At 41.3% G+C, this 16,130-nt stretch overlaps 1 protein-coding gene and 1 pseudogene across 1 annotated transcript; both read right to left on the reverse strand.

Moving 5' to 3' along the window:
* Positions 1-3,035: 3,035 nt before the first annotated feature.
* LOC111969027 (coiled-coil domain-containing protein 28B-like) lies at positions 3,036-3,987 on the reverse strand (annotated as a pseudogene).
* Positions 3,988-7,222: 3,235 nt separating this feature from the next.
* tmem39b (transmembrane protein 39B) lies at positions 7,223-12,537 on the reverse strand. Its single transcript, XM_023994669.2, has 9 exons — positions 12,348-12,537; positions 11,295-11,511; positions 10,564-10,783; positions 9,788-9,871; positions 9,379-9,533; positions 8,701-9,034; positions 8,073-8,260; positions 7,740-7,860; positions 7,223-7,603 (listed from the first exon to the last, which is right to left on the reverse strand). The coding sequence occupies exons 2-9, from the start codon at positions 11,423-11,425 to the stop codon at positions 7,370-7,372; spliced, it is 1,467 nt and encodes a 488-aa protein (XP_023850437.1). The 5' UTR covers positions 11,426-11,511; positions 12,348-12,537; the 3' UTR covers positions 7,223-7,369.
* Positions 12,538-16,130: the final 3,593 nt, after the last annotated feature.

Consider the following 16,130-nt stretch of genomic DNA (forward strand, 5'->3'; position numbering starts at 1 on the left):
AATATTTCAGCTATATCCTTTTGGAACCATATATTAGTATATTCAAACGCTCCTAAAATAATTGGAATAAAGATTTTAGGAACTTTTYCCCAAAARTTATTATTGTTTTTCACTTTTTCGATTAATTAAATACTTTGCCAAAGTATTTCGGCAATATCCTTTTGGAACAATATGTTAGTAAATTCAAGCGTTTCTAGAATAATTATTTAATTAATTCTAGGACTCATTTTTCTCAAAAAATATTATTATCACATATTCAACTAATTAATTAAATACTTTCCCAAAGTATTTCAAACGTGTCCTTTTGGGACAATATATTAGTATATCCTAGCGCTTCTAGAATAATTATCAAATGATTTCTAGTCCTTAAGGCAAAACCAGCAGCACAAGAGGGAAAAATCAAGTCAACTATCAGCACAATAGCTTCACAACGGCCTATACATTTTGAGTAGGCGGTCACTTTCAACACAGCCTCAATTTAGCATATCCCTAATTAGTAGCAATCGGTCTCGTGGAACGTTCAATCACTCACATTGATTTGGAGAGTTTCAGGTTTAATACCTTCTACCATTAATTTCGCTAACACAACTTGAACATACAATATCACATTAGATTCTTCACGGTAACACCTAGCTGATCAATCTATTGYCCGACTATATGAACTATTTTATTTTTTATTTTTTTATGGGTCCTCACGGTAACACCTAGTTGATTGCCAATTCAACTATTGCCCGACTATATGGATCTCATCTTTTAATTATGGATTCCTCACGGTAACCCCTAGCTGATCACTTATCAGCTATGGCCCGACTATATGAATCCTTACTTTTAATTATGGATTCCTCACGGTAACCCCTAGCTGGTCAACTGTCAGCTATGGACCGACTATATGAATCCCCTTTTTTTTTTTTTTTGTGGATTCCTCACGGTAACCCCTAGGTGGTCAACTCTCACCTATGGCGTGACTATATGAATCCTTATTAAGCTTATTCCTCACTGTACATCTAGTCGATCAACATATCGACTAGTGCCAGACTATGTGAACAAGTCTTTGACCTATTATTACTTAGATATCTTTACACAATGCCTTAGATTCTAAACAATTTCACATAAATTTAACCGTAATTCATACTCACGCCAGTACTCCTGATCTCAATTTAGATATTGGCTATAATACAATATACAGATTTTGATTAAACAGGCTCTGCTTACCTTATAATTTCGAGCTCTTTGATCAGTTTCCTGGGTGAGTTGAATCGCCGATGTCTCCTGCGGACAGGTCACCCCTCCTTCTGGAATCTTTCTCCAACTCGTCTCCTGTCTGATCAACTTTCTATGGACCGAATTCAAAGGTTTTAAATAACCATCCTCTGCATACCAAGTTTTGTTGATAAAACGTTTACTGGAGACAGGAGATCAAGTTGAGACATAGGACGAGGTGGATATTTGTATAATAAGGCAGTTTATTCACAGGTAAAAATATCTTAGCAATCGTGCAGCACGGCCCCTTCTGTCTGACTCGTATGGAATCGTCGGAAAAGAGAGCGCTCTAAACAGTTTGTACTGGTTATATAGGCAACAAGTAAAGTAGGTTGATCTTGTAGTCTGGCCTTCCGATTGGTCGATCTGGGTCGTGGGTAGTCCTGTCCGGGCCTGATGTCGACGTTCCATTGGCTCTTCACACAGTTCTTTGTCTTAAAGTCTCATCCTCGAGCAGAATGTATGTGCGCTTGTTTTAACAGGGGCCTATTCATGGGGGAGGGGAGTGTGTGTGGGTCTGTGGTTATTTATAACGGTACAAAGTGTGGGGGTATAGTGGGGGATGGGTGCATGTTGTGTCAAGTATAGCTAGTGTTGAGAAGTTGTTAAAACAAGTTACCAGTATCTATTACAATTTCTTACATTAGCTAGCTAACGTACCTAGCAAGTCTCTGTCTGTCTTTTCCACATGGAAAGGGAGGTTGTTAGCTAGCTATATCTTTTCAGTATCCAAACAAAGTTGTCCTGTGGCTGTTGTATTTTGGGGATTCTGTGGAGGATATATTCTCTGCACAGATGGAGGAGGCTGTGAAACTCTCCTGCCATTGTTAGRCTCAAGAGTTTTCACACCTCTCATTTCACACTTCAGTGCTAATTTCAGTCAGATTGTTTCCTAGCAGCTTGGTAGTTTAGTAGCATTATTTATTAAGCTTTATATAACAAAATTATAGAGATTATTGTCTTTTTCTTTTTGGCTTCAGTAAGTAGGTTCAGACTGAACATTACTCACTCAATTTTGTGTTGGATGGTATTTCCAGGTTCCGCTGTGTTTCTGCAAATTTTGGCTTGTTAGAAGTTTTTTTTCTTGATAGTTCTTGGTAGTTGTCACGTTCCTGACCTGTTTTCTGTTGCTTTTGTATGTGTTAGTCGGTCGGCGTGAGTGTGGGTGGGCATTCTATGTTATGTGTTTCTATGTTGGTTAATGGGTGAGCTGATATGGTTCTCAATTAGAGGCAGGTGGTTTTCATCTCCTCTGATTGAGAACCATATTAAGGTAGGTGGTTTCACATTGTTTGTTGTGGGTGGTTGTCTTCCGTGTCTGTGTCTGTTTGCACCACACGGGACTGTTTCGTTTGTTCGTTCGGTTTTTGTGTAGTCTATTTTCCTGTTCGTGCGTTCTTCGGTTTTATGTAAGTTCTTATGTTCAGGTCAGTCTATGTCRTTTGTTGTTTTGTATCAATTCAAGTGTTCTTCGTGTTTTCGGTTTTGTTTAATAAATTACTATGTCCTATCACAACGCTGCGCCTTGGTCCAATCTCTCACCACAAGACGACCGTTACAGTAGTAATAATCCATTCAGGTAATTTTGTCCAAAATCAAGGTTTAAGATACGGAATTGTGAATTGAAATGAAGGTTTTGATATTGAGGTTAGTTTCCTGTATAAGTCCTTGTAAAAAAAATCTAGTTTATCTACATTTATTCAACTCTAATTCTATATTTTTGAAGAAGAACTCCGGAGTCCATTCTCTCAGTGTCTATTCACTCTCTCTCTCTTTTAGCAGTCCCCTTGACTACAGTGTGATTCAACATGACTATGATCTGGATAAGGACAGAAATGTGGTGAGCTGTGTACTACAGTGGTGCTTATGTTGCAGAGCAGGTGCTCCAGGTTGTGGTCGGAGGCACACTTCCGCTGGTCCTCTAACATCTCCTGCACATGGCTCTCCAGACTGAAATGTAGCCGTGCAAGCTTCTCTTGCATTTCACGCATGTGCTCCAGTTGCTCAAAGGAGCACACCTTCCCTGAGAGGACACAGCAAAGGTTATCAACACCTTTACATACCTGTATAAAATACAGAACGTCCTATGTAACCATTGCACTATGGTATAATTTAAAACAAATGGCCACATTTCCACTGAATAACTGGGTCTCAGTATTCACAGGGTTGTCCATGGTCATCTTACAAAAGCCTGCAATTTTATGGAGTGGAAGTCATTGAGCAGGTTGAGGAGGCCTCCCTCCATCTCTCTCACATCAGAGACGTCCGTAAGGAAGGAGTGCTGCAGTGTAGAGTACTGGGCCAACTTACTGGGCCCTGCTGGCTGGGGAGCCATGGCCTTCTCCTTATTGGGCCTGGTGAAAAGAAGCCAGACAACTAGAATCAACAGAAAACAGGAGTATAGCAAACATTAAGCTGGTCAAACCTGTACCCTAATACATTTATACAACCTCCATTTGACTGACCTGTAAAATTAGACATTTTGACTGTTCCAAACCTTGTTGTCTTTGGTGTAGCTGCTATGACCACATATTTGACAGTCCTGCTACTCCGAAGGACCTCTTGAGCTTGCCTCTGTTTTTTGGGGAGAGGGGGTTGGGGGAGGCTAATGGAAAATGTGGCTGGAGGGGAGGACAGAGCTTGCGGGGGTTTACCGGGGGAGGAGGGGGCTGGGGGGGGCTGGGGGAGAAACACTTTGGGGCTCCACTTGTTGCGATTGTCCTCCATGGCTTGTCAGTGTGAAGCCCTCAGGGTAAGATGAGTGGCCCCTGCCTAAGCTTCAGGATGTCCTGTAACAACAACAAAGGTAGGAAGTCAGGATCTAGCGCTTCCCATCCCTGACAGGACTGGAGAGAGATTCTAGGATGAACATGGTGTGAGCTAAGGAAATGCATGTAAAGTACAATCATAACAGTTTCTCTATGGATTGTAAGCTAGGAAAATGGAAAATCAGGCTTAAGAGGCCAAAAGTAATGAGTGAACCACGAGCAAACAGACATTTTACTTGGTAGACCTGCTGAATGTCAAATCGATGTAATTATCTAATTTTAAAAGGTAATAYTTGCTGTATCTTGAATTCTGCCAGTCAATGTAGGCTTCTACATTAAAGTAGCCTCTTGTATCACTGACACACAATCCTCTGGAAAACAACAAAGGGGTTAACTGCAGGAGGTTCATGGCTGGATGGCTGCCAGGGTGAAAGTACATGACCTAATACCCCCACCTGAGCTTTAGCTATATTCTCAAATATTCAGAATTTTGACTAGCTTTGTACATTTTCAAGGTGAACAAGCTCACGCATCCAGGCAATAATATAGGCTTGTGTGGAAAACGTCCAATGGGGAGGATTCATTTTAGAATGCCTGTCCCTGTACAACAGGCTTGTGCAAACAGTTCCACTAAGAGGTATTTTCAGAATGCACAATTTCCTTGTAATTGGGGTGACAACACATTGCAAACAAGTCTTTCAACTTCTGTAGCTGAAAACCTGTGGACAATCATGCAGGTGTAATGATTTTACATACAGTGCATTCAGAAAGTATTCAGACCCCTTGACTTTTTCCACATTTTGTTACTTTACAGCCTTATTCTAAATTTGACTGAACAGTTTTTTCCCTCATCAATCTACACACAATACCCCATTCTGACAACGCAAAAACAGGTTTCATGAATTTTAGCTCATTTATWAAAAAAATAAATAAAATGAAATATCACATTTAAATAAGTATTCAGCCTCTTTACTCAGTCTTTGTTGAAGCAGTGATTACAATATTCTTGGGTATGACACTACAAGCTTGGCACACCTGTATTTGGGGAGTTTATCCCATTCTTCTTTATAGATCCTCTCAAGCTCTGTCAGGTTGGATGGGGAGCATCGTTGCACAGCTATTTTCAGGTCTCTCCAGAGATTTTGTTCAAGTCCGGGCTCTGACTGGGCCACTCAAGGACATTCAGAGACCTGTCCCGAAGCCACTCCTGCGTTATCTTGGCTGTGTGCTTAGGGTCGTTGTCCTGTTGGAAAGTGAACCTTCACCCCAGTCTGAAGTCCTGAGCGCTCTGGAGCAGGTTTTCATCAAGGATATCTCTGTACTTTTCTCTGTTCATCTTTCCCTCGATCCTGACTAGTCTCCCAGTCCCTGCCACTGAAAAACATCCCCACAGCATGATGCTGCCACCACCATGCTTCACTGTAGGGATGGTGCCAGATTTCAGCCAGACGTGATACTTGGCATTCAGGCCAAAGAGTTCAATCTATGTTTCATCAGACCAGATAATCTTGTTTATCATGGTCTAAGAGTCCTTTAGGTGCCTTTGGCAAACTCCAAGCGGGCTGTCATGTGCCTTTCACTGAGAAGTGGCTTCCGTCTGGCCACTCTACCATAGAGACCTGATTGGTGGAGTGCTGGAGAAATCGTCAGAGTGACCATCAGGTTCTTGGTGACCTCCCTGACCAATTCCCTTCTACCCTGATTGCTCAGTTTGGCCGGGCAGCCAACTCTAGGAAGAGTCTTGGTGGCTCCAAACTTCTTACATTTTAAAATGAATGAGGCCACTGTGTTCTTGGGGACCTTCAATGCTGAATACTTATGTAAACAAGCTCTTTTTTTAAATATTTTTTTTATACATTTGCTAACATTTCTAAAAACCTGTTTTCACTTTATCATTATTCAGTATTGTGTGTTAATTGAATTTAATACATTTTTGAATATGGCCGTAACAACATAAGGTGGGAAAATCAAGGGGTCTGAATAGTTTATATTACCTGTAAGTGATGTGTGACATCTTGTAGGCCTACATTTCACTGGTACCAAGGTTCTTTATAATTTCAAGAAATCAAATAGATATAGATCTGTGCATCGATCCCACATTTTCCCCATTGGAATAGGATCCAATGAGCGGGAACATACATTATAATTGAGGGATTCTGTTCATTTTGATCCGGGTGCCCAGGTAGGCATGTTTTGCAACGGTTGAAAGTTTATTGCATTTGGAACCAGGCTGCCTCCCGGCATGAGCCAGATGCCCCTTTCAAAGCCCATGGTGAAGTTGTCTCAAAACAAAAGTGACGTAATTAAGCACATGGACTAATGAGTAGGAGTCTAAATTTTCACATGCAAAACTGATTGCTTTTGATAAAAACGCTTTATCTGGCTTCCTCATTAAAACTAATTTGAAAATGTAAAAACATATATTTGATGGAAAAGAGATATTGAATGTTTCTGGACAATGTAACATGATGCCTTGTTGACATGTCCGGCAACGTATATTACTGTTCAGTTTGAGAAGGGTGCTTCTCCCTCACCACTTTTGCTCGTTCATGTCGTGGGCCATAGACTGGTGCCCTGCGGCTCAGCATAATCAAATCCACCCATTGTCATAGTATTCTAAGGGTCTCACAAATCTGAGTGGTCAAGCCATGGATGGAATGCATGCCAGGTAATTGAGGTCCCATGGGATGGTTGTTGGAGGATGCTCAAGTGCATTCAATGTGGCTCAGTCAGGTAGACCTGCTTGCCAAGACAAAGGGGTGAATTTAAGATTATTTTGCAAGATACCCTTGGAAAAATACCACAACTCTCTTGAGATAAATGTCACCAGCCTGTAGTAGAGTTGAGGCCCCTGAAGAAATTGTAAAATGTTTGAATTGTTCGCTTAAGTTATTAGCAGTTTCAGGGAGCCATGTCTTCTGCGAATAGGCAAAAAAAATGTTTTTATTAAGAAACACAGCCTAGCTATATATAGACACTTTCTTTGTTAATTGTTCACTCTTTGAATATATTGAAATGCTGCATTTCTAATATCTATATTGAGAAAATAATTATATTGACATCTGTTGGTGAAAAGAAGTATAGAGTTGTAGGGAGTGGTACTGTAAAGAGCCCTCTAGTGGGAAACATAATGGAGACACCAGAGAGCACGGTTAACTCAAGAGTTCAACTATAAAATAATCACAGGCACAACCTTGAAAGGAATACAAAAATATGTTTATTTTTATTATGGCAGATCAGAACAAAAACAACAGTGACACAAAATGCAGTTGTAGAAAAAATACAAAGCTTTCATGCGTGTTTTTCTTGTTCCATAATAAATGACCAACAATAGCTTATCTTTAACTTATCTTCTGGTCAGATGAGCTGTTTGAGTATGAGTATGCCTTGCCTAAGACTATTCGGTCTCTGAGAAGCTTGAAGAAGGCGTAGTAGTTGCTGAAGAGAATTAAAGCCAAGGATATCGTCTGATGCCACTTTTCTGAGCATATCAACGAGTAGAGCTGGTAGAATATCATAGCACCTTCCAAGATTATGAGGATGTTCAATATTCGTAAGGGCTTGTTGAAGAAAAACTAAAGGATAAAAATAGAAGGGAAAAAAAGGAGGCATGTTGTTATTGAACAAACAATGTCTGGAAGTACAACCAGTCCTTTAGCTGTGGCTGCCTGAGGCTCAAACAAGAACCGTCTTGCAGTTGGTGTTACTTACATAGAAGCGATAGTGGGAGACGTCTGAGGGGACAGCCACATTGTAGTGCCCCATGGCCTTGTAAACATTCTTATTGTGTTTGACCAGGACACCCTGGGGCCACATGTACTCTTCCGTCCATCTGTAGGAGAGAAAGGGTTCAAATACCAGATTAATGATTTATATTCAGTTGTTATACCGGTGTCATAGCACTGTCATAACTGTAGTAATATACAACAATTATTAACATGTTATAACTAGAGTAATTAGTGTTATAATCGCTCCCAAAACACTGATGAACGTCTATCATCAGTGCTCCTCAGGCCGTGATGCCACCTCACTAGTGGTACTTACATGTGCTGCAGGACGTTGGAGCAGAGAGAAGGGTCTACTTTGTGCCAGCAGCCCAAGTGTGCTGCGGCCTTGTGGAGCAGGTCACAATAGCGCGGGGGCAGCAGGTGTCTCATGAGGATGACTGAGGTACTGACAGACACCAGGATGAAGAGCTCACAGGACCAGCGCTTGTCCACGTACTGTGTGCTCTTCAGAGGACCAGCACACAACCAGAATCCGAAGACAGAAAAACACAGCACCTCAGACATACATTACATTATTATTTATTTAACCTTTAATAAACTAGGAAAGTCAGTTAAGAACAAATTCTTAATTACAATGACGGCCCACCCCGGCCAAACCCTCCCCTAACCCGGACGACGCTGAGACAATTGTGCGCCGCCCATTACAACTGCAGGCATTAAGAAATGCAACAATTCCATCTAATGATGTTGACAGATCTCGTTGGCGATATATAACAACGCTGCCCTATGGTGCAAAACAAACAGCTCTGACGACAGACCATAATTTCTCAAATCTCTGTCAGCACAGCACACTACTTCATAGGGAATTGGACTAGCGCATCCTGCAACATACATAACATAAGGCTCCTCAGTTATAACAGTGGAAGTCAGTTATAGTTACTCACCTTAACAAACCATACAGGTACGAAGGCCACGTAGTAGGCACTGAGCATGGAGCTGACCAGCACCTCCTTCATCCTCCAGTTGAAGTCCATCTTCAGGTACTCCACCTCCTTGCGGATGAGGTCTGGGGAGAGGCAGCAGGCGTGTGTGGGCATGGCCTGGACCCCGTACAGCTGGCTGGTGTGCTGCTTCCACGTCTCCTTCAGCACCGTCAGGTAGTCCCGTCCGCGCCCCACGCTGCCCACCTCCTTCGACCCAATGCTGGTGATGGGTGAGAGCGGACCCACCCGGCGGAAGTCGCAGTTCAACCGGAAAAAGGGAATGTACATACCGAACCTATGGAAACAGGGGATTTCAGAAGTTTCAGGTCCCAATCTATTCCAAACTGACAGGGGTATATAATAGTTTATTCAGATCATAGGAATCTAATCTGGAATCAGTCGGTACTGTGATGACTAACTTTGAGCTGTATAGGGAACATCACATACTGTGACTCTGAGACATTGGAGACAGCATTAAAAAATTGTAGAGCTTGACAAATGCTCTGAGCTCTAGTGAAGGTTGATACTAGTGACGTGGTTGTTTGGCAAGTAGTACGCTATGTATGACTGTCTCTGTGTCATTGTGAAGTCTGGCTTGAATGGTTGTGATACTGAGGTCTGACGGCTGACCATACTCACGGGTAACAGAGGAAAAGCAGGCTGAGGACAGAGTAGGTCCTGAATAGGTATATGAGGGAGCGACACAGACTCCAGCCCGTCAGTGTGAGCACAGCAAACCGTGCCATCACTAGGAAGATGGAGTGAGGGAACGAGAGCTTCCCACTCTGTGATGCCTGGAGAGGCCGAGAGAGAGAGGCAGTCAGACAGACATGATGTTTGTTATGCCAATAAGGTACTATTCACCTGAGGGACAGAAACAGACCTGAGCGGTTTGAGAAAAACAGATAGAGATAGAGGTGCTGGAGAAAAAAAACTACATTGACAAATATCACACAATAACACTTGCATTATTAAAGAGATGCTCATTGGTGGAATTGTTTACAACAAATCTATAATATCAAACTTGCCAAGCGGTGTGAATTCCTACCTCTTTTACAATCGCTGCAATCAGCCTGCGAGCCAGTATGATGACTGTGAACACCAGCATGTTATAGTCGATGAGGTGGAAGTTCTGCATTAGACAAAACAAAATATTTTATTATGATGTTGTATTACTTACTGGAAATGAAGTTAGCATGCCATGAGAAGTGAAATCATTTATAACAGTATAGTGATAACATTTGGAAAGGAATCCCTTTTCAGATGTAATTTGTCAGATGTCGAAGTACAAAGAATGGACACGGCAAATATACACACCTGGACCTTCTCCTAAACGGGACATTGTCAATCATTTATAAAATCTGCAGGAACATTATCAAACCTGATACTATCTCCATTATGTTTTTATTTAACTAGGCAAGTCAGTTAAGAACAAATTCTTATTTACAATGATTGTCTAACTCGGCCAAACCCTAACCCGGAAGACGCTGAGACAATTGTGCGCCACCCTATGGGACTCCCAATCACGGCCGGTTGTGATACAGTCTGGAATCGAACCAGGGTCTGTAGTGACGCCTCTAGCACTGAGATGCAGTGCCTTAGACCACTGCGCCACTCGGGAGCCCAATGTGGTCAAATACAATCAAACCCTGACACAATGGTAATGAAGTCACCACACAACCAAACAAACAAACTCACACAAAATCCAATCACCTCCCAAAGTGAGCCACAAACAAACCCTAACAGACAGATTACAGACAGACAGCAAACAGCAACAGTCAGATAACATTATCAGTCAGAGACAGTCAGAGTGGGGGGACTCACCAGCGAGGTGTGTGAGGGGGGGTGTGAGGGGGGGTACCACCAGACAGTCTTGTAGATGTTGACATAGTGGACAAAGAGAGCGATGAGGTGGCAGAAGAACAAGTGCAGCTCAAACAGCACATTCCTGTCCATGGATAACTCTGGGATCTTACAGTGCTTCAGAGGAACCACCGTATGGGCTGCCAAGGGGGGGCTAGAGATGCCTGTTCCTGAGCCATTCCTAGAACATACACATGATCAGGGGCTTTCAGAAATACTTTGTGTTACTACATGTTCATATCTAAATACTTAATAGCCTTTAACTATTATCACCCTCCATAACAACATGACTGTGGTATAGGCCTACACACTGGGGCAGCAGGTAGCCTGGCGGGTAGGAGCATTGGGCCAGTAACCGAAAGGTTGCTGGATCGAATTCCTGAGCTGACAAGGTAAAAATCTGTCATTCTGCCCCAGAGCAAGGCAGTTATCCCACGGTTCCACGGGTGCCGAAGACATTCATGCCGATTAAGGCCACCCTCCGCATCAATCTGATTCAGTGGGATTGGGTTAAATGCGGAAAACACATTTTAGTTAAATGCAATCAGTTGTAGAACTGACTAGGTATCCCCCTTATCCTTTCCCTATGCAACATAAACAAATCACTCCTACAACAACATATCATTACAACCACATATCACAGTGCTCTACACAGAACCCAGACACCCCATACTATGCCCTTGTCCTCTCACCTTGTCCGAGACCGCACCCCTGTGACTGGGGAGCTGGTAGAGTGGTTGCCATTGCCGACCGAGCCTGGCTCACTGCTCAGTGGAGACCTGCAGTAAGCAGTGCGGTTCGCCCCTCTTCGTCCGCCTGCCATCGCAGAGACTCCAATGTTTCTTTGTCTTGTGTGTTTAAGTTTGTCTGAGCGCTCCTCTTTCTCTGATCACAGTGAAGGAAACCACCCTGATGATTTGAAAAGTTGGTTAATTTTCTTAGTTCTATAGGCGCCACTGCTCAAAAGTTATGTGGTCAGCTAAATGTATGATATACTGCAAACTGGTGATGACATGGACATTAGTCAATCCAGATTGGGGCTTTACATTTCAATCATAAAAGGTTATTAGTCATCTATAATGCTCAAATAACAGATCATGTTTATATATGACACTATTAAGCAAAACATGTACAGTGACAGATCATTGAAATGAATGGCACAGTGACAGAAACAATATCTCCATTTGAAATGTAGATTAGCAATTTATTTACTCCAACCTGACCTGATAATAACGTGGCCTGAGTACAATGTGACCAAAATAGTACACAAATCTTGAAATATCTGCTAACCCATGCATCTCCTAGAAGACAAGCTAAACTACAGCTAGTTAAACAAATATTTTTGTAGTTGGTAGCTATTGCGATGCATGTTTTGGGTTTTGTATGTAAACAGCTAGTTGATTCCATGTGCTCCTCCCCAATGCAGCTAACTAACTAGTTAAACAAGTTTACTGAATTGTATTGGCATCAACTAACTAAACACATTTACTGAGGAAAGACCAACACCTTTTGCGGAAGCTGACATACAAAACAGATAGTTGCATCATTATGAAGTGACAGGTCATAAATATATTTAAAAATGTAATGCATCTTATCGTAGCGTGTACCCGATAAAACGTGTATTTTCCGCCAAGACGGCAAATGCATGCTCGACGAAATACAAAAGACTGCGGCCTAACGTAACCACATAAACAGGCTAGCTTGTAGCTAGCTAGCAACCCAAATCATACACCATTTAGGCTTACCGGAGTTTGGACAGCGATTTTATCTTAGATGCGGTTGCAGTATATGAAGTAGCAAGTTACACAACACAGATTTTCTGAGCCTTTGTTGAAAAAAATGCGCGTTTTCCATTATAATAAACGAGGTTGATCATTGTGTTGACGTGATACTACCGCTGTGTGATAGAGATGGGACGCGGACGTGATTGAGGACATCACGAGGGAGGGGAGTGTTTCTTTACTTTAAAGAGATCATGTAATACCAAAGATTTTTATAGCTCATTGTTCTATCGGTGATAATACTGTATTTACGTAATACATCCTGATAATTTACATCTGGAGATGCAGGAGTTAACAATTTTGCCACAATGCTATGATATAAAAGCTTTTATATTTTAATCTAAATATGTTTTATAGAACTTATTGTGTTTTTGCAAGTGGTACCAGAGTATATTAATTTAGTCCATACATTTTACAGTGTAGTATGAACACTGCTTTGCTTTTATGATTAGATCAACATAATATGTAGTCTATATTGTTCAATGCATGAATTCGTACTTTTGCATAGACCTTACTGTGCATCCCATTCTCATCAACCTAAAGATGCTTCATTGCGTTCCTGCATCCCCTTTCATTTATTTCTGGTAGGACAGGACAGGTGAATGCAATGGGTGGATGGCTCCTGGAAATGTGTTTTCGCCTGTCAAGTTCTTTGACGTCTATCAATATGATTGGACAAGAACCCACTATGTGAAAAGCTATGTTATTGTAATTATTTTCTTACCACTAGGTGTCAGCATTTAGTTGGTCTGTGTTCTGGGGAAAAGTTATACTGTATATAGGAACATGTCTGAAAAACAGGAATTTCTTTGCTAATGGGAAAGGCATCATTTTTTTTTTTTGAATGATGTATTTTATGAATCTCCAGATGCATATGCTTTTGATCCGAAGCATAATAAACGACTCCTCAAATGTAATCTTGAAAGATCTAACCTAATCAGCAGCATGTCCCTAGAGCCATTTGTACTTTTACTGAACCCTTCCACTTCTACCTCACATTTTCGGTTGTCAAATTGATTAACTTAAATAATAAGCATTTCACCATGCACGTGCAATTCTTTGCAGGTAATAAGTATGGTAATGAGTTAACTGCCTGCAGTTTTCTAATAGGGCACATATTGATGAGAAAAAAAGGTGTGTCATCACTGTGGAAAAAGCAGCATATTGTTTCTGACAATGAGCCCCAGAAGATCAAATGGCTGATAATGCCTTCATCCATTCTGAGACAGATATCGTGCATGCTTGCAGTTTCTTTGATGGCTGATTATGTCACAGGGGGAAAGGGTACAAGGTGTAATAATGTGTGAGAAATTATAAGAACCTTTGAGAGATATAGCATTATTGTTGATATGCATTTGGAGGCAGGTTGGGCTCAGAGGAACATATATGTACATATTTTTATTCCTTTCAAAGGTCACAGATGATTCTCCACTATATGTATTCAAACATGATCTATTATATTTACAAGATAGTCGCATGAGTCGTTTTTCTGAAAGTTTCCAGAATACCACATGCATCCACTTATGTCAGTACATTTGTAACAGACTACACATTACGAAACTTGTATTAGATAAGATAAACCTCACGTAATTCGGGACTCTCACAAATCATACAAAAAAGGCTTATCTCACGCGAACAGAATTTGGGCGGAGTAAATCCTCTCACTTCCTCTCTGATTTATTTCCATCCAGCTGAAGTGCCCTCCAGTTGAGGAAGGTTTCCATTAGTTACCACAGCCACAAAATCAGAATGGCAAACCGTAAACATTGATGAAAACAAATATATGCTTTTTGGTCTTAATTTAAGGTGAGGGTTAGCAGTGTGGTTAAGGTCAGGTTCAAAATCACCTTTTAAGAAGATGCATTGTAGAAATAGACGGGGTTTATGACTTCGTGGCTGTGGTAACTAGTGACGACTGTTCAGGCATCTGAGGAACTGCTTAGCCCCAGACAACAGGAGCTTTATAAAACGTTTTTTATTAAACCTTTATTTAACAAGGAAAGTCAGTTAAAAACAAAGTCTTATTTACAATGACGGCCTACCAAAAGGCTTCCTGCGGGGATGGGGACTGGGATTAGTGGTTCTGCGACGAGAATATAGAGATGACCAGTTTACAGAGGAGTAAAGAGTGCAGTGATGTGTCCTACAAGGAGCATGCATTGGTGACAAATCTGAAGGCTGAATGGTAATGAACATTTAGCCGCTCGAGAGCACCGTTACTTGCCGATCTATAAATTATGTCTCCATAATCTAGCATGGCTAGGATGGTGATCTGAATCAGGGTTAGTTTGGCAGCTGGGGGGAAAGAGGAGCGATTACTATTGAGGAAACCAAGCCTAGATTTAACCTTAGGCTGCAGCTTTGATACGTGCTGAGAGAAGGACAGTGTACCATCTAGCCATACTCCCAAGTACTTGTATGAGGTAACTAACATATTTTCTCCAACATTATAATGAAAAGGTGCCTCTCGGTTCCAAAACACATGTTTTCTGGAGACTTCTGGGAGGAGTGCTGATGAGGTCGCTCACTGTATGCGCTTTCAGTAGAGTGACTCCATCCAGACTGAGGAGAAATCTGCACACAAATTACACATCCTGAAGTGGTCAGCCAGATCTGAACACAATCAAACCACAAAGCGATCTTTGTATTCTGATAGGGAGTCTCACTTACATGCGACTTCTACTATGTACAAAAGGTTGTGAAGTATTTGTAGGTAATCATATCAGTAATGTTAGTTCATCATTTCAGAGCTGTAGCTCCACCCACCGGTCAAGTGGAGCAGAACATGCTGGGCGATCTCAAACTCAGAGAAGAAGATCAAGAGGAGTCAAGTGAGAGAAAGTTCCAGCCATCCTTGTTTTCATACCAGTTAGCGTTCATTGTGTTAGCCACGGCCAGTGTGTGTCCTTGTTGATATGTAAATACATATTTCATATCTTTCAAGTGTTTATGTCTGAAGATGCACTCTGCGACAATAATTACATATTTATGGTCATGCTAATTAGTAGTTTCTACTGCGAGCTAGCTATTGTAAGCTGGCCAGCTCTGTTTTGGTTGTCATATAATTTCGTACATTTAACCCTGTAATTGTATAGGTATATGGTACATCATTATATGGGTATTACATCAGTGGCAACCTGTCCTTCAGGGCAGGTGGGGCCGAGCCACACCTGTTTTGAGACCCACATTTTTAGGTAAAAAAAACAAAACATTATTATTTTGGCATTAATACGTTGGCATTTATCATTGAAACAAACTGCAAAAATCACTGAAGCTGGAGTCTCATATCTCCCTCACTAACTTTAAGCACCAGCTGTCAGAGCAGCTCACAGATCACTGCTCCTGTACATARCCCATCTGTAAATAGCCCATCCAACTACCTCATCCCAAATACTGTTATTTATTTGATTTATTTTGCTCCTTTGCACCCCAGTATCTCTACTTGCACACTCATCTTCTGCACATCTATCACTCCAGTGTTTAATTGCTATATTGTAATTATTTCGGCACTAATGGCCTATTTATTGCCTTACCTCCCGCATCCTACCTCATTTGCACACACTGTATATAGACATTTCTATTGTATTATTGACTGTATGTTTGTTTATTCCATGTGTAACTCTGTGTTGTTGTTTGTGTCGCACTGCTTTGCTTTATCTTGGCCAGGTCGCAGTTGTAAATGAGAACTTGTTCTCAACTAGCTTACCTGGTTAAATAAAGGTGAAGAAAAAAAAAGAAAAAAAATGT

The sequence above is a fragment of the Salvelinus sp. IW2-2015 genome, linkage group LG9 (genome assembly GCF_002910315.2).
Source record: "Salvelinus sp. IW2-2015 linkage group LG9, ASM291031v2, whole genome shotgun sequence".
NCBI lineage: Eukaryota > Metazoa > Chordata > Actinopteri > Salmoniformes > Salmonidae > Salvelinus > Salvelinus sp. IW2-2015.